Source organism: Myiozetetes cayanensis, unplaced genomic scaffold (assembly GCF_022539395.1).
Source record: "Myiozetetes cayanensis isolate MyiCay16 unplaced genomic scaffold, myiCay2020 scf10, whole genome shotgun sequence".
Lineage (NCBI taxonomy): Eukaryota > Metazoa > Chordata > Aves > Passeriformes > Tyrannidae > Myiozetetes > Myiozetetes cayanensis.
The window spans coordinates 6,497,223-6,515,745 of NW_026086605.1; the positions used below are offsets into that span (position 1 = coordinate 6,497,223).

At 49.5% G+C, this 18,523-nt stretch overlaps 1 protein-coding gene across 23 annotated transcripts in view; it reads left to right on the forward strand.

Annotated features, from left to right (window-relative positions):
• Nucleotides 1–17,335, forward strand: part of JAKMIP3 (Janus kinase and microtubule interacting protein 3) — a 68,442-nt gene extending 51,107 nt beyond the window's left edge. For 17 of the 23 annotated variants that reach the window (XM_050337298.1, XM_050337305.1, XM_050337311.1 and 14 more), the window contains 4 exons: nt 1,466–1,669; nt 1,999–2,064; nt 2,973–3,045; nt 3,772–3,920. In XM_050337298.1, the coding sequence (XP_050193255.1) occupies nt 1,466–1,669; nt 1,999–2,064; nt 2,973–3,023 (321 nt within the window). In that variant the 3' untranslated portion in view covers nt 3,024–3,045; nt 3,772–3,920. Of the gene's footprint in view, nt 1–1,465; nt 1,670–1,998; nt 2,065–2,972; nt 3,046–3,771; nt 5,004–15,540 lie in introns of those variants that run through there. The other 6 variants (XM_050337387.1, XM_050337377.1, XM_050337389.1 and 3 more) reach the window with 3 other exon arrangements.
• The last annotated feature ends 1,188 nt before the right edge of the window (nt 17,336–18,523 follow it).

Sequence of the window (18,523 nt, forward strand, 5' to 3'; positions counted from 1 at the left end):
AGCATCCCCCCTGAACTGGAGCCAACAAGATTACCAGCCGGAACCGCTAATCTGTGCATGGTTCTCACTCCAGTGGCTGCTGGAGGGGATTCTGCTCCAAGAAACACTTGGCTCACACTGCTGCTGCTCTGGAGACTGGGAATGTGCCCAGGCCCTTCTTCTTTCTCACGTCAGAGAAGGATGATGGTTGTGTACGTGACGTTTGGGGCCCAGCACACATCCATGTCTCAAGTAACAGTATTTTGTTGGGACAAGGTTAGTGAGGCTGTTTGGGGTTGTTTTAAAACAGGAAAGCAGAATCTTCTCCTGAGATCTGATGTGATCTTCCCCACAGAGGTGGGTTATCATCAGTGCTGTGACTCCTGCCAACGTGTCACTGTCCTTGTGAGTGTGTTCTGCTGTCCTGGCTCTGCTAAGCCATAGTGAGGAAACACCACAGGCAGCCTCAGGTGGAGAAACATGATTTTGAACTGAGCCTAATTATCACAACAGACCCTGGGGGGCTTTAAAAGACATGTTCCCCAGTGTGGCACTTGAGGACATGGGTGGCCTTGGTAGTGCTGAGGGAATGGTTGGATGGACTTGATGGACCTTGAGGACTTTTCCAGCCACAACAATTCTGTGATTCTATAGCAGTGGGGTTCTTCTGAGGCCAGGGAAAGCTCTGCAAGACACCACAAGCTCTGGAGAGGGTGTGCAGAGGTGCCACCAGTTGCTGCCTTTTGTCTTGCTCTGTATCAAACTCACTGAAAAAGATTTCAGCTTACTCTTGGCTTGTCTGAGGGAATAGCATTTATCCTGGATTAAAAAGCAGAAGACATCGTCTGGCAAGGCCCAGCTATGAGACAGGTTCATTTCCTTGAGCATGGAGCCTCTCAGAGCTGAGAGCTCTGCCAGAGGAAGGGCTGGGAACACCTTCCCACAAAGCATTTCAGCTGGCTGGTACAAAATCTGCACACACACAGCAGGGAGTTGTTCCTTGCTGGCAGGAACATGGAATGGTCCTGCCATGTCCTCTGCTGCTGTGAACTGGAGAGCTGGAAAAGGGGAACTGAGGGACTTGAAAACTACCTGTAAAAAGTATCTGTAACTCACAAAATGAGTCTTCTTTGAATGTCCCTTCTCCCTTTCCACCTTCTTTTATTTTTTTTCCTTTTCCCTTCTCTCCCCACGGCCATCTCCCATCCCCAGGAAGGATAAGCTGGCTCCCACACATGTTTGAGGGGCAGACTGGGCTGGGCCCAGAGCTGTTCCAGTTCCAGTGCTACCCAGACCCCCATGGGATAAAGGCAGCCTGAAGTATTTTCCCTCTGGATTGAGTTTTCCGCGCTGTCCTGTGAGGGAGGCTCAGCACACAAACCCCTCCACTGCTCCCGCTGCCTCACCTGGATGTTCAGTTCCTCACAAACTCCTCACCCCACCAGGGACAAGGTCGAGCTGACAGCCTTATATTGTTTTTGATTAGCAAATTCTGGAATTAGAAGCCATGCTCTATGATGCCCTGCAGCAAGAAGCTGGAGCCAAAATTTCCGAACTTCTTTCAGAAGAGGAGAAGGAGAAGCTGAAGAGCGCCGTGGAGCAATGGAAGCGGCAGGTGATGAGTGAGCTCCGGGAGAGGGACGCCCAAATCCTGCGGGAAAGGATGGAGCTCATTCAGCACGCACAGCAGGTGGGCACGGGGGCAGGGCACAGTGGGATCCAGGGTGGGATGGTCCCTGTGAGCACCAGCCTCTCCTCCTAGAGCTGCCCCACCACTGGCTGGTCCTGGGGCAGGTGTTGGTTGGCCTTGGATAACCCTGCACACGGGGCATCTCGGTTTTCCTGACCTCGTCACACACAGTGACATTCCCAGAGGACTCACCTGCAGCTTAATACCCAATGTGTTTTTGGTAGAAGCACAGCCACATCCAGTTTATATCCCCCCAAAACTAATGCATCTTCTGGGTACATCTGTTATTTGGTTGGTTAATAAATATTTTTTTATTTGAAATCTGACAGAGAATTAAAGAGCTAGAAGAAAGAATTGAAGGCCAAAAAAGACAAATAAAAGAGTTAGAGGAAAAGGTAAGGTCATGCAGCTGGGACAGCTGCTGTGTGTGCACATGACCATTATCCATTTCACCTGGGATAAGGAAATGTCCTTAGAGAGCTCGTGTGTGCAGTGGGAGAGCTCCAGGAAACCAGTTTGCACTTGCATCAGTTCCTCTGGGAAGGAAAGGTTGACTGTTTAAATTGAATCATTCCTTCTGCTGTCCCTCAGTGAAGTCCATAACACAGGACTTGGCAGGGATGGGGGTCCATCCACCCTGGGAAGGGAGAGAGTTGAGGTCAGCAGGTCAGCTCTGGGGAAGGAGCCGGGATCTTTGCTCCCTCCCTCCCATCTCCAGCATCTTCCCGTGCAGCCGCATGGACCAGCCTTTCCCAGCAGGAATGAGGGGCCTCGCTCTCCTCCCCTCACCTGCAGCCACAGCCATCACTGCCACCGCAGTTCCTGTCATCGGCGCCTCTCCAGTCAGAACCGGTGTATTCGACCCCAAAATTGCCCTCAGCTGAACACACTCATTTCCAGTGACATGGCCAGGGGAGAGCTTGGTCAGGGCAAACAGGGCTGAGCTGGACTTGCACCTGAGACTGAACCCAAACCTCATCGGGGTTGGGTCTGGGGGGTTTTGAGGTGTCAGAAGAATTCAGATGGTGTTTTCCCTCCCTATTTTCCCTGAGCCTGTGGCTGTGACTGGGCTGGGCTCAGGAGGCAGGGGGTGACTGTGACCAGTCCAAGGGACACAGGGGCTCTGGTGAGCTGAGTCGAGCCCTGAGCCCTTGGACCCAACTTCACACTCCATATTTCCTCTCACCTGGGAGTTTTGTTGCACTCTGTCTGTAACCACAGCTTTTTCTCAGCTAAACACACTGTAAACTCTTAATCTCTTTCTTCTCTTCCATTTTTTCCTCTCTTCCCCCCCCCTTTTCAGTTTTTATTTTTGTTTTTATTTTTCTCTTTAGCTTTCATTCTCTGGTCATAGCCCTTCAGGCCACATGCACAAGGTAAGCCCTCGGGTCACCTCTGGTCTCTCCTCTTCTTCTCATAAAGCACCAGAGCCTTCCCCTTGCTGTATTGGCAGGATTGGAGAGGTCTCCTGGGCACCCCAGAGAACCTAAAAATGGAAACTCCAAAGCCTTTAAAAACCATGATATCTTGGCACCAGCAGAAAAAATCTTGTCAAACAGAATTTCCTTCTTTAGAGGGAAGGACAAGGAAAAGGAAAAATTCAGCAGGCTTAAAAGGGAAACAAGGAAAACACCCATTCTGTGCTTATTCCTGGCTTCACCAGAGATTGCTCCAACTGATCCTTGCTGGAAATCTGCCTCAGCCCCTCTCCCTGCATGGCTGAGGTCTGACCTGCTCACTGACAGGGAGCTTGTCCTACCTCCAGGAGAGCAACCAGAGGGGTCTGGGGAGACCATGGCATTTATAAGGGTGTGTTCCTCCAATCATCATGCCAAAGGGCCCTGGGTACTCCATGAATCCCCCTTTCCCCATGTAAATAGGGGGTAAATTGCCCTACTTCTGTTTGTGCTGCCAGAAATGGCTGTGGCATAGATGGCATTGAGGAAAATGCTCCCCACGGATATGGAATATAACACAAATCCTTTTTTATCAGTTGCAGAATTCAAGAGATAACTATAAATAGAACCTTACAGAAATTTCATGCGTGTTGTTTTTGCCCAGATGGGCTTTTCTTTGATCCATGTTTTTATGTCTTGTTTCAGCCTACTGAGGGAGACACAGCTGCTCCTGCTGTTATTCCCAGGAAGACAGCCCTGCTTCCCGAGACCGAAACAGAGACATTGCCCTTTCCACCCCCCCAAATCTCTCTCATACTTTGCTACTGGCAATGGAAGGTACAAATCCTTGTGACCCTTTCAGACTGGGGCTGGACCAGGGGGTGTGGAGATCCCTGCACAGGCCACATCCACACCACTGAAATCCCTGACGGAGCGTTTGGAAAAGATAGAACTGAGCTGACAACGAAAGCCCAAAAACTCTCCTCCTCCCTCTCCTACAGCCACAGGCTCCTTCCCTGAGTCCTGGCTCTGCTGCTTGAACTAACCTCCAGTGGAATCCTGGCTCTGCTGCTGGACACAGCGCTTGGCTCTGTCAGGAGCGACAGAACTGATTCAGATACACTGAATTATTTTGGTTCCCTGCTAAGCAGGTGGCAAATTGCTTCTGTGTAGAAGTGCCCGTGTCCCGTTTGTATGTCACACATTTATATTTGTTATCCATAGTTCCTTAAAAATCTCTCTTGAAAGAAGACTTTAGGAAGAGTTCCAGAGGAGTAGCTCATGACAAGATGAATAGGAGTGAAAATGAAGCGGTTTGTTCCAAGGTATTTCTCCGTAACACAGGGTTTGTCCCATGGTTTGTTGAATATCCCAAGAGCCCGGTTTTGGGGGAAAAATATGAAGCTGCATTCAGGAAATCAAGTTGTAATTTTTTTTTTTTTTTGAGTTTTCAGTAAACCATGATGAGCAAAATGACACAATAATTTATAATTTGCTGTCCTTGAGTGACGATAAAAGGCTAAACTTTGTCCCAGCAAAAAGTTCAACCTGTGAAGGAGTGAACTAAAACAATTATCCCTGATCCACACGTGCTGGGCTGGGGGAGGCAGCAAGAGGGAGCAGAAGATGTTGTCAAATGGAAGATGATGTCAGCTGGAAAACGTCCTCACCTTGGGGAAAGGGAGCACAAATCCCACAGATCCCAAGCCCAGGAGGCTGGTGCAGGAACCAGGAAGGAAAAGGAATCCTCTAGAAAAACAGCTGAAGAGGGGAAATCCAGAAGAAATTCCAGACTGTGATAGACCACGTGGGATCTGCAGCTGAGCACAGAAACACGGGGCTGTGGGGCAAGGTCAGGAACAACCTCCTGTTCACAGCCACAGCAAAGATCCCATCCCTGGGAGCACAGGGAAGGAAGGAGACAGAGCTCTGGGCAGGTAAGATGGGCTGATCAACTGGAACCCCCTTATTCTGGGATTCTGTGAGCCCTGGAACTCCTTCACCTGCAAGTCTCTCTCATTTGGGTTAAAATGCTTCAGATGATAACAGAGAAAACATTGAACTTGGTATTGAAATTACCAAAGTCCTTATTTAAACATCATTTATTTATCTATCTATTTTGCTTCAGTAATTTAGGTGTTGAATTTCAGTGTGATATAATCACAAATGCTGACTTCATGCTTTTAGATCAGTGGTCACTCAACACAAAATTACTGGGAGGTTCCAGAGTATGGTCCCAGTGCTCTGTGCCCATTGGTATCACACCAGACCCCCAGGGGCTGGACTTTCCAGGGCAGTGAGGTCAGTGAGATCTGTGAATTCAGTAACCCAAAAAAGCCTTTAATCCCTCAAAGGAGGAAAATAAAAATGCTTTGGCTTTCTGAAGTGTCTGTTGGACAACTCCTCAACAGAAAGTTAGATTTCAAGTAAATGTTTTCTGTATTAAGAATGTGTGTTTGTTTTAACATGAACTTCTGAGATGTCCCTGAAGTGAAGAAATAGAAAATCTTTTGGCCTTCTGGGCATGACCCTGTGACCTGTTTTCTCAGGTGCCCAACCTATTCCCTGAGCAGATCCAACCCCAACCCCTCTGTGCCCACAGTTCTGCCCCAGCCAAGTCCCACACGCACAGGGCTTGGAGCAACATGGACTGTGGAAGGTGTCCCTGCCCAGGGCATGGGGTGGAACTGGATGAGCTTTAAGGTCCCTTCCAATCCAGACTATTCTGGGAGTCTCTGAAGTGTGGAATAGGAATCATGGCTGGGTGTGCTCGGGGTGCTGGGGCAGTGGTGGACAGCAGTGTCCAGGGTGACACCGGCAAAGAAGGCCAGGCAGGGCTCAGAGTGCCTTTGGCTGGCTTAGTTTGCAACTGCTTAACTTCTCAGCTTGCTTTTAATAATATTTTGATGTAAGTATTTGTGCTTGTCTAGGTACACAAATATTTGGGTTAGAAAGATGCATAAATACAAATATGAGCATTTGTATAAACACAGATATCTGCAGGCACTGAGGAAGCTGCTTTATGAAAGCATTACTTAAACACCAAATTTATGCGTTCATTGAGCACCAACTTTTAATTCCACTACAAGTTTAATTTCTCCTGTGGGTTGAAAGGAACAGCAGCCAGGTAGGGGGGGACCCAGGGTGTCCCAATGGTGGAGAACCCATCAGCAGGGACCCCACTGGAGGGTGCTGCAGCCTAAGGAAACTGGGAGCTATGTGTCCTGCAGGATCATAAACTGCTGCTTTAGAGGCTATTTTATTCTTCTAAACAGTTCTAGGATATTATTTTATTTATTTTTGTGTGTGTTTGAGGAATTTTGGAGACTCCCAGGGATAGGTAGCACTCGCCTATATCCAAGTAAATAAGTTGTCAGTAAACTAAGAGAAATTTATCGCTATAGACTCTTACATTTATAGAAGAGGCTTGAGCATCCACATTTTTTTTTCTCAATTATCTCAGTTTAATTTAAAATCCAATATTAATTATAAATCCATTTGATATTTGTTTACTCAAAGGAAATAACATCTGGGATGTGCTGGAGCCCAGGTCTGCATCAGGAAAATCTGTGCTTCATGCAGCAGCTTATACTGGAATACTTTGTACTGGAATGCCTTATACTGGAATACTTTAGAAATTCAGCTGCACATGCCCAACCACACATTCCATCAAATCCTAAATGAACTCTGGGAGTTACATCCCAGCATTAATATTTCCGGCCAAAAGGCTTTCTGGCTCGGGGTGCAAACCCCTGAGCCCCTGCAGGTCATCAGAAGGAGACCTGTCCCTCCGGCTGGAATTAGCCAGGACATGATGCTGTTGTGGTTTCAGCTGGTAATTTTCCCTGTTCCCTGTTTTTTGCTGCCTACAATCCCCCATCCTGTTGCACCCCCTGGGCTACCCCAGTCCAGCCACCGCTCTGTGAGATGTGGACACTGATGGGGCCATGCCCTTTACAGCTAAATGTGGTCACCAAGGATGATATTCTCTGTGTGTGTGTGAGGGTGCCCACACTGGGAGCGTGGAGAGCACAGAGCCTGGCCCTGACAGTGTCTGTAGATGCTGCATCTGAGGGGAAGGGGTGTTTGCCCATCACTGCCACACAGCGTCTTCTGTAAATAAATTCCTTCTGATAAATGCACACCCAAGTGCTGCCTCTTGCTAACCTGGACTGGATGACACAGATAGAACTGGAAAGACCAAACTAGACCCTGTGCCCACCCTTAAACACTCTCTACCTGGAAAAGGGTCACACCTGAATGGGATCCACTTTGACTCATGGCTGTAAAGGTAACAGAAGATATTGCTGTAATTACAGTTTAATTACTTCAATCTGTACTAGAGCATTGAAAATATTAAATTATTATTAAAATAATTAAAATATTAATATTAAATTATTATTTTCAATGTTTTCAGTGACAGAAGGATGGAGAGAAGACCACGGCAGGGGGTTGGAACTAGATGATCTTTAAGGACCCTTCCAGCCCAAGCTAGTCTGTATTCCATGATTTTGACCACAGATACCAGGTGCAGTGGGATGGGGGGCATTTCCCACAGAGGTCAGGGGGGTCACCTCCAGCATTGGTGGGGGCTCTGTCCCTGTGAGCCTCTGTTTTGTAGAAAATTCCTTTTCTTTAAATCACATTATATATTGATCTGCCGAACAATAATCGAATTGTTCTCCGCTCCTGGTGTACTCCAGCTGTCAGCCGTGCCTGGGGTTTTTTCGAGGTCAGCAGCACATCCTTCCAGGGAGGATCCACAGGGGAGATGAAGAGCTACTGGAGCTGAAATTCCCTGTGAGGCTTCATCAGCAACCCCGTGTGTGTGAGCTCCTGCTTTCTGGAAGGGGCTGGAAATTACTTCCCTCACAGGGGCCCTAATGAGCTGCATCATTAGAATGCTAATTGGCAAATCTTTGCTGTGCAGGGTGACCCCAAACATCTTTGTTTAAAGTGAAGTGTAGGGGAAATTCAGGCCATCAAGGAGACTCCCACTGAGCAAAGGCATTGCTGGGAAGGCACAGAGAATTGACTCAAAAGCTTTTACTCCCTTTCACTGTGCTGTAAATCCTGTGGATTTCTTTTTCTCGGTGAAGACCCAGATTGGGCTCAGCAATAATGAAGAGATTTCCAGTGGGTTAATAATTGTCAATTTATATAAAAGCTTAGGGTGTCTTCTGGCCTGGTGTTTCTGCTTCGCTGTCTCAGGAGCTGTTCCAGACTGAAATGCACAGAAATGACAATGTCAGTCTGAATTTATGGCTGAGACGGGATGAGATGGAGGCCCTGGGGCAGGAGGAACGTTGCTGGTGCTGAAGGACGGCTAAGACAGGTCTGAGGCAGGGCTGCAGCTCATCCCAGAGCTCTGGGCTGTGCAGAGCCTGCTCCTTGCTGGTTTGCCAAATCCCACAGGAAAACACTTTGTCACTGACTTGCTGAGATTTTTCTTCTAAGCCAAACATCAGGTTTATCACAGCAGGAACTTTTGGTTGTGCTTCCTGGGCAGGTTCAGAGAGGGCAGGACCTGGAACCTGGAACACAGCAGAGAATCACAGACTGGTTTGGGTTGGAAAGGACCTTAAAGCTCATCTTGTTCCACTCCCTGCCATGGGCAGGGACACCTTCCACTAGACCAGATTGCTCCAGGCCCCATCCAACCTGGCCTTGAACCATTCACAGGGTGTTCTTGTGTCTGTGGGAAGTAAAAAAGAGCTTTTTCAGAGTGCAAACATCCTGCAAATTTGTGCCCAGCAACAGCAATTTGGTGTCCTGTCTGCTTCCCCTCAGGACACCAGTGCCTTCCATCCTTAGCTTGCTCTCAGAAAGAAATCTCAGCCTAACTCTATACAGAGCTGAGACTGGCAGGGTAAAAGCCTGGTCCTTAAAGCTGGTTTAAAGATAATAATTCATTTTATCCTTCATTCCCCAAGCAGAGCAGGTTCAGTTCTCATCACGTCTGAAGAGTTCTCCCCCTTAATTTGGGTCTTGCTGAGTTCTCATAAATAATAAGGACATATATTTTTGTAATGTACCAAACTCAGTGTTAGCCTGAAGAATTAATTAGCTGGAAAATCTATTATAAAGGGAGCTTTTTTTAAAAAAAATGCATTATGTTTGTAAATTCATGTGTTTGTGTACACCCCCTCCCCCCCGTGTATTTATACAATTACATTTTCATGTGCACAGTGTTAACAGACAAGCAGAGGTCAAAGCCTTTGGGGAAGTTGTTATACTGATACATAATGTCAAAGGAATTAGAAATATATCTTTCTGAGCATGCTGTAGCAAAAGTTACCAGGAACCTTTTCTTGCCTCCTGTCAGGGACCTCATCCTTTCCCTTCTGATAAAGCCAAAATGCACAACAAAACACCTAAATTTTATCTGGAGGATCGAATGTTGAAAAGAATGCAAATTACCAGATTAAAAAAACCCACATAATTTATGAGTTCACAGTGCTGATGGCCCAAATTTTTTTAAATTCATGGTCTTTATTCCTAAAGATTTCACACAATAATTCTAAAAAAGTGGTGCAGCTGTTTGATAGTGTCATATGGATTAGCATCGACTCAATCACCCTTATGGTCCCTTCCAACTTGAGACATTCCATGGTTCTTTGATCTCCTGGATCTGTGATCTGTCCTCTCCCATGCTGCTGTAAGATCATACACAGGAGCACAAAAACCTATTGTGAAGATTTTGGGTAGAGATATATTGGGAAGAGTCCCAAATCTGAAGATTTTTGGTTGGATAAGTACGTGAGAAGAAGGAGTATTTGACTTACTCTTGAGCATTATTGGTTACTGGGATTTTGTGTGGTCAAGTCTTAAACTTCTGTTTTTCTGGGTTTAGTCTGGTTTGACAAAGACACAGAAATGCAAGGTGGCTGCTGCCCAGCCCCACCCAAGTAACTGTGCCAAATCCTTCCAGTGAGCTACTAATTCCTCTGGAATGAAAAGGGACAGGTGGCAGAGGGACCATGTTCACCTGTGGTTCTCCTGGAGTCACTGTCCAAACGCAATAAAGTGTGAGGCAGATGCTGTAGGTCAGACTGTGTCCTGGGGGGAAAACCTTGCAGCAGCTAATCCTGCTGGGTAGGGATCTGGGCCTCCTGGGCTGCCAGCTGGGTGGCAGGGAGGGGACAGCCCGGCCGTGAGGTGGGAGCAGGACAGCTCCATCCTGACCGCACTGGAGGGGTTCATGCACAGGTGGCTGTGTCTGCCACAAACCTGTGCTGTCTGTAGCGTTTGGGTGTCTCTGTGTTACACTAAAATCAATTATTCTTCATGGAGCAACTCCTCAGTGCAGACAGAGGTGCCCAGTGATGTGCCTGCACTACCAGGTCAGCAAAAATCCCAGAGAAAACTCCCCCAGGAAAGGACAACATGTCCAAGTAACTAAGACTGTCCAGGCCTCGTGCTGATCTGTAGAGGCAGACGGAGGAAATTCTGTTCTGTCAATGGCTTTCTGAAGACACATTTCCCCAGGGGGCACTTTCCTCCTTGTTATAAACAGGAATGTTATAAACAGCCCGGGGATACAGCAAATGGAAGAGAGGAGTGTCAGGACGGCTGTCACAGACAGACCAGCCCGCGTTGGCAGCGCTGGGATGTCGTGGAACTAAAGGGATTGTAAAAATACTCACCCACCATCAGATCAAAGCCACTTTTCACCCCGTGCCAACTGTACTGAGAGAGCGACTGTAGGATTCTGGGGGCTGTAAATTTATAATGTACCAGATCTCTGAGGGTGTTAATTGCAGCTGCGTTTCCGAAACCCTCCACAGTGAGGTCATCTGGGCAAGAGAAGGATGTTCCAATGGGATTGAGCAGTGCCATCACCCTGAGGCCTGAGGTTCCTGCTGGGGAACACCCTGGTGTGCCTTTGCCCCGGGAGCAGGTGATGGGGAGGCTGAGGTGTCATCCTGCACTTCCTGCCTTAGTGCTGCATTTTCAGCTTGCCTGCGTGCCCGTCCTGCTGAACTGTCCCGTGCCAGAGCTGCAGCTCCTCCCTCCCTGTGCCCAGGGGTCTGTGACAGGAACAATGCCAGAGAGTGACCGTTCTCGCCAGGGTGTGATGGTTTATTATTTCTCAGAGATGTTTCTTTATTTGTTTCTGCTGCCCTTCAGAGCTGATGTGCAGAACAGGTGAACCAGGGGGTGGTTTATTCCCTTCTGTGTTGTGTAATTATGGCTTCACGCTGTAGGGGAGACCTGGCCATGGATTTAGCATGGGAGCACATGTTCTGGAAGAGACCAGAAGTCAGGGGAAGGGCAGTGGTCATGGCCCCAAGGCTGCCAGAGCTCAAAGAGCATGTACACAACACTCTCAAGGACAGGGTGGGATTGTTGAGGTGTCCTGGGCAGGGCCAGGAGTTGGACTGGATAGCGCTTGTGAGTCCCTTCCAACTCAGGATATTCCATGATGCTGTCATTGTGTGAAACCTGCAAGTGAGCAGGTCTGGACCAGGAGGGCTGCTGGAGGTGAACCCGGAGAGGTGCCATCCCACCATTCCATTCCCGCTGCCCTGGGAGCACCTGAGCTCTGGCAGCACTGGTTGCTGCCACCAACCTGCTCCTGTTCCTGCAGGTCCATTGGGAAAGGACCGAAAATCCATTCCTGTCTGCCCATGCTGAGTGGAGCTGAATGGCTGCTTTGTCTGGAGTTCTCCTGGGAGCCCCTCAAACACCACATTCCTGATCCCAGCTGCTCCTGGAGACACTCCCAGCCCAAGGATTTATGTCCTCATGGGCGTTCCAGCCCTTCCAGCTGTGGCAGCAGATGGATGCTGGTGCCAATAAGGGATTCCAGTCATGAACTCACTGCCCAGGCCTTACAAACAGAGATTTCTCTAAGGGTTAACTGACAATGACATTTATAAAATCCCCATTATTGCAAATACAGAAGACATATATTTTAAATTAGAATCCCAGAACGGTTTGTGTTGGAAAGGACCTTAAAAATTATCTCATTCTACCCCCTATCATGGGCAGGGACACCTTCCACTATCCCAGGTTGCTCCAAGACCTGTCCAACCTGGCCTTGGACACTTACAGGGATGGAGCAGCTAAAGCTTCTCTTTCTTCTCATATTTTCTTTAGTTGGAAAACAAATTGATGCTGTTTCAATGTGTAAAAAATAGTGATATTGCCTAATATTTTATATATTACACAACATGTAAATATATTTTATAGCTGCCGTACGTTTTCCATCACCATAATGACTGTCTTGTAAGAAGAGATTTGTCTTTTTAAAAAGCACTTTAATATTATTTACAAATTACATGAAAAGTGCATATAAGTGGATCACAGTCACTCATACGCACCGTGTACCCAAATGAAATACCCCCAGTAATTAGGGGATGATACCAGCAATTAACCTAAACCAGCTTTCTAAAGGACAAAACTAACTGTTTTCAGTGCAGAATCAGCCATTTTTGTAAAAGCAGTGCATAATAGGTCAAAATAGATCCATTTAACCTGTTCTGATGGGAGCGCAAGAACCAGGGCTGTGCTCACGCATGCTGCTTTTTGGGTGGGGTAGCAGTCATTAAATAGTTTTAATTATAAATATTCTGCTCACTCTTTGTTACACGCTGCTTCAAAATCCAACGTGAACAGAAAATGCTGTAGGCTTCTGTGCACATATATCTGTGCATGTAAAATGAGTAGTATCAAGATTTTATCACAGATAAATGATTTGTAATGGAAGGAAACAGCTTTTTAAAGCCCTGCTATCAAGCCTCAAGGGACCAGCACTATTTTATCCCATAGCAGAAGCAGTTTGTAGCGTGTCTGGGTCAGAATTCCTCCTGTCTCCACTGGGAAAGGACAGGTAAAGCCTGATTGTGGTGGCAGAGCCCCCGGCATTCTGATTGCAGTGCAGGAGGGCGATGCCAGAAGCCCAGCTCTGCCCTACATGTGGGTTGCTTATGGCACGAAACTGTGCAGAAAAGTGACCAGAAATGGTTCAAACTCAGCTGTGCTGCTTGTTCCTGTTAGTCCCGACCTGGCAGAGCAGTGATGGGGGTGAGGGGCACAGCTCCAGCAGTGCCTGACACCCCCAGCCCAGCTCCAGCCTCCTCCCAGGCCCTGGAGATGCTGGAAAGCTTCGGGGGCCCAGGAAGGGCGTTTCAGATTCCAGGCCATAAATATTAATGAGGTGAAGTGCTTTTATGCTTGTGGGCAGTTCCTGCTAAGCTCACAGGGTTTGCCAGCATAAATGGGTCGGGTCAGTAATTTTCCTTCCACTGGTAGATATGACAGTCTTAAGGCACGAAAACCCCACAATTTTCCAAGTCAGCATGGCCAGGAACAAAGCACACCATTGGATATGTTCACTGGGATGTCCTGCAAAACAGTGCTCTTAGTTCTTAAGTAAAAATTAGGAATTTAGCAACAAAGTGACAACGAAGGGCTGTTGATTGCTGAGATTCTCGGAGCCAGTAACCCTTCCTCCTACCACAAAAGCCATGGGAGTGTGGCCTCAAATGCAGTCAGAATCTGAATTTTTGCAGAGACTAATTTTCACTCAGTAGATAATTACCTGAGTGGTCTTCACCCCCTCATCCCGCTCACACAGGCAGGTGTTAGCAAAAATCACATCAGGTGCACTCTGTTCAAGCTGGGGTTGCAGCTGTAATTTCTGTAAGTATGGAAAGATCCATAACTATTAGTACCCTGATCTTTATCTGCTGTAAACCCCCATAACTTCATAGGTCCCAAGCTGGATTCCAAATCGGTTTCCAGGCTCCACCACTGCCACCAGCCCCTCGCTGGGGAACACGGGTGGCGAGAGCGTGGAAATGGGATTTCCAGCTCAGGATGACATGTTTAAACAAACCCAGCAAATCCCCTTAGCAACACTTACAAAGAAAGAAACGTATATATGTATATTTATATATATATGTGTCTCCTTACACTGCAACCTTGCTAAGAGGCTGTGCTGATGAGGGTGACCATTCTTCATCGGGAACTGTAGTGACAGGACAAGGAGTAATGGGTTCAAACTGAAAGAGGGGAATTTATGTTGGATGTACAGAAGAAACTCTTCCCTGTGAGGGTGCTGAGGCCCTGGCACAGGTTGCCCAGAGAAGCTGTGGCTGCCCCATCCCTGGAAGTGTCCAAGGCCAGGCTGGACAGGGCTTGGAGCAACCTGGGACAGTGGAAGGTGTCCCTGCCATGTCCCTTCCAACCCAAACCAGTCTGGCATTCTATGATTCCTCTCCCCTATGAAATGTGACCCATAATCTTTGAGGAACTGCATTCTTGCATTGCTCTATTCAGCAAAGCTGCCGTTTTCCACACGCTGTGAATGCTCAGATGCACAAATATTAGCGCTCCGTCCATTACCGTTTCTGAAAGGCTTTTGTCCCATTTGTACGGCTTTCTGTTAAAAAAAAAAAAAAAAATCCCTCTTTGGCAGGAGATTGCGGGGTGAGAGAGTGGTAACTGTGCCTTTTATCTGAGGCACGGCTAGCCCCGGGCAGCCCCGGGCGCACTGAGTGACATTTGAAGTGGCAGCGCGGCGGTCCCAGCGCAGGCACCGTGTCTGCCTTCACCCAAACCCGTTGTGACGGCCTCGCCCCGCCCGGGCTGCCACCCCGGTGCCATGAGCAGTGACAGAGCCGGGCATAAAGCAAAGCGGCATCTGGAAGAGACGGTGTTAGTTACTCTTGGTTTCTCTTAAGTTCTGTGTCTTTTCAGGAATTGCTTCTGAAAAAATTCTTGGGGTGTTACTGTGCCCCTGTGAGCTGCGTGTCCCTGTCTAGAGCCTCCTGCGGAGGGACAAAAGGGCCACCTGACCTCCAGAACCTGGTGTGGTGAAAGGTGTCCCTGCCCATGGCAGGGGGTGGAATGAGATGAGCTTTAAGGTCCCTTCCAGCCCAACCCAGTCTGGGATTTTCCGACCTGCTGGCTAAGTGGGCAGGGAAGGGTTAATTCATTCCCCCCACAGTGCAGGGGCTGTGCTGGGGAGGGGGGATTCAGCTGCTCATGAGGTCTGGGGGTAGAAGAGACAGGGAAAGGGGGATTCTCTCCTTTCTAGTCATTGGCTGAACTGTTCTGCTTCCCATGTGTCTGCCCCAGAAATTCCCCTTCCATCTGGCGCTGGTCTCGTAGCTGAGTGTGAAACTGAGAACACAGAGGAGGGTCCAAGGAGGTGCACAGGAAGGGTCGGGGCAGCTGCAGGACCACCCTCCCACCTGTGGGCACCACGTCCTTTGTGCTGTCTCTGCTCATCAGAGGAGGTGGAATTTGGCTCCATGGTTATCAGCTTGTCCTCTCAGAGCTTGTGAAATGAGGCAAACTTTAAATTCTTCATTCATCACTATCATCACGATATTCTGAGTGTTACCCAAAACCGTTAGGGGAGTGTTGCTTAAGGAAAATGAATGATATGATATGTGGCACAGCCTAGGGAAAACGGCACATTTAACATTTAATAAATGACCTCTTTTTTTTTTTTTTTTCCAGGGAAAATCCAGCAATTGGCTAAGCCTATGCCAACTTAGACTTAACTGAGAGCTGCTTAACACAACTCAGCATAGCCCGTGGAATGGAACTGAAAATCCCATGTGGGGGAGAGGAGCCCAGCTGTAGTTAATTCCTGTGTTTGTTTTGTTCTGTAGGTACCTGCACTGCTTCCAAAGCTTGGCTGGAGTTTGTAAAGTTATGAGGAGAACCCCTTGATACTGAAATTCTAAACCCTCTCCCTACACCAGTACACTGACCACCCCTTTTAACCCAGCACAGGGAGCTCAGCTGTGGAAACGGAATTGAATTGGTCAGATGTGATATTTGTACTGGATGGATGCAACGTTTTAAGGCAAAGGTTGTGGATTTTTATGTCAGTAAATGATTATATTATGGAATTAATTTAACAAACTCCAATTCTACCAGATCCTGATACCAGTGCTGGGATTCCAGGATGAACTGCATTTTCACTTCTGCATTCTCACCTAAAACAGGTCCATTTTGAGTTCTACTGAAACACTTCATGTCTTAAAAACCAGTATTTAGTGGAAGCCCTGCAGGTGATAGTTGAGGTGTGTGCTAGGAAGTGGCTTGGGTCCATCACATGGCTCTTCACTCAGGCTGTGCTCTTGCCTGTTGTGTGTTTCTGTCTCAAGCATCAGTTCTGTTTTCCCATTGACTCGACTTCCTTAATCCTGGGGGTTTTAATTACAAAGCCAACTGTACAGGACAGGTCTGTGTGTAAATAAGGGATTGTGCTTATCTATATGTCAATATAAATATGTAAGAAGTTTTGTACATAGGAAAGAAGAAATGGCTGCAAGAATGTTTTCAGAACTGTTCGCTCCGTATAAATGCACAGAGGGGATTGACATCCATGTGCTCCCTGACTCCACAGGAAGGGATTCTGCTGGGTTCTCGGTCTCTGTCTGTGACCCCTCTGGGCTCTGTGTGATGGGTTTGTTTGATCAGTCCCTGGCCGTGGGTTGGGGCCGAGCTGGAGCCGGTGCTGTCCATGAGATGAGCTGTGTCGGGTCTCGGCTGCTCCCTCCTCACCTCTGGCTCTGGTGCATCTTCTAAAACACGGTCTCCAAGCCACAGGACCGCGGCGTGGGGACAGTGCCCTCACCTGGGGGGTTCCTGCAGCCCCTCAGTGCAGAGGTACAGCAGCAGGAGGAGGGGGCCACCCCCTCACCCCAAACCCACCGCCACGTGCGTGTCAGGCCTGGACTTCTTGTTCAAGCTGTTGGAGGATGTGGCTGTTATTTCCAGTATTCTGCTCTATAATATCTGTAGCCTTCAGTGATTCCTTGAGTGCCTTACACGGCTTGTGAACTGAATTCCTGACCAGGAAGAGACAATGCCCCTGGACCGGCGCCGGCTCCTTGGCCCCGGCAGCGTGTGTGTGTGCACAGGAACAGGTTTAGCTTCGACTCAGGAAATCGCCCTGTGAATACGTGTATTAAACCCTGTATGATGTGTTGTACAGTTTATAAAAAGGGATTATTGTAAACTTATGCAAAACATTAACGTGGAGAAAATGGACTTTTTTGGCCCCCTGGCCGGCGTGACCTGTGTCCTCTAATCCAACCCCAAAATCATATCCAAAAGACAGAACATTGAGTTCAGTGCTGCAACAGCCCGAAAACAGGGGCTGGAGCGATCAAGTACAGAATTTTACACATATTTTTGTATTGTGATTCCTATGATATATATGGAGAGACTTTCTATTCCTTTGTAAAATACATAAATTATTGTCAACTTTTAATAAAAAGATCTGTTTTAAACCTTCAAATTGGATGAATTGGTTTGTGGCTGAGGTGATGGGGAAGCTGGACTGCGACACTGGTGGCCCTGGGGCACCGGGAGATGGCCGGTGGGAGGGCCGCGGGGGCGTTCGGGGGGCCAACCACGCTGTCTTTGCCGTCACTGGCGCTGCGAGATGTCACCTCCCGGTCGTGCGTGGGGACGGGCACGGGTGGATGGGCACCGGGAGGGGCGGGGGGTCCCTGGGCGGCTCTTAACGCAGCGCTGGGCTCTTCTCCCCAGGGCGAGCCGGCTGCGGGAGCGCAGCGGCACCGGCACCGGGGCAGCGCGGGGGTCCCGGGCCCATGTCGGGGCGGCAGGAGGAAGCTCTGCCCGCCTGCTTTGCGGGGCTGGGTGCGGGCAGCCCGCGGCCGCGGCAGAAGCGCGGCGGGATGTTCTGCAGCGTGGAGGATGCGTTCGACAACAAGACGTTGAACTTCGCCTCGCTCGCTGCCTCCGGAACAGTGACACCCGTCGGGGGCCACCGCCGCGACACCGACCCGAGACCCAGCCCCGACCCGAGACCCAGCCCGGACACGGGACCCAGCCCGAACACCGACCCCGGCCCCGTCGCGGCCGCGCCGCCCCCGAGAGCCATCGCCCCGGCGGAGCTGCGCGACGGCTGCCGGCAGGTACCTGGGCTGCGCTGGGACAGGGTCTGGGGCACCTCCCAGAGCCGCCTCGGACGAAATCCCGCAGGGAGGGCGAGTGGGAGCCCCATCCCGTCCGCTTCCCTCCCGTCCGGTTCACTCCTGTCCCGTTCAGCCCCGTCCTGTCTCTTCCCATCCCATCCTATCCCGTCTCTTCCCATGCCATGCCATGCCATGCCATGCCATGCCATGCCATGCCATGTCATCCCATCCCTTCCCGTCCCGTCCTGGCCCCGATGACCCGCGGGAGCCCCGCGCCGGGACGAGGCGCTGAGACGAGCCCGGCGAGCGGGTTTGTGCAGCGTTCGGTCCGAGGGCACCGAGCGGCCGCTTCTCCCTGGGGGGACAGAACTGTCACCGGCCCCGCCAGCCCCGGGCCCTGCGGGGGCTGCGGGACCGGACCGGCCCCGCTTGGTCCCGCTCGGTGCCCGCAATCCCCGGCTCCGTCGGCGGCTCCGGGAGCGCGGCCGGGGCGGGCGGGGGGCGCGCACGCAGGCGGGGACGCGCAGCCGCGGGCACGCGCAGGA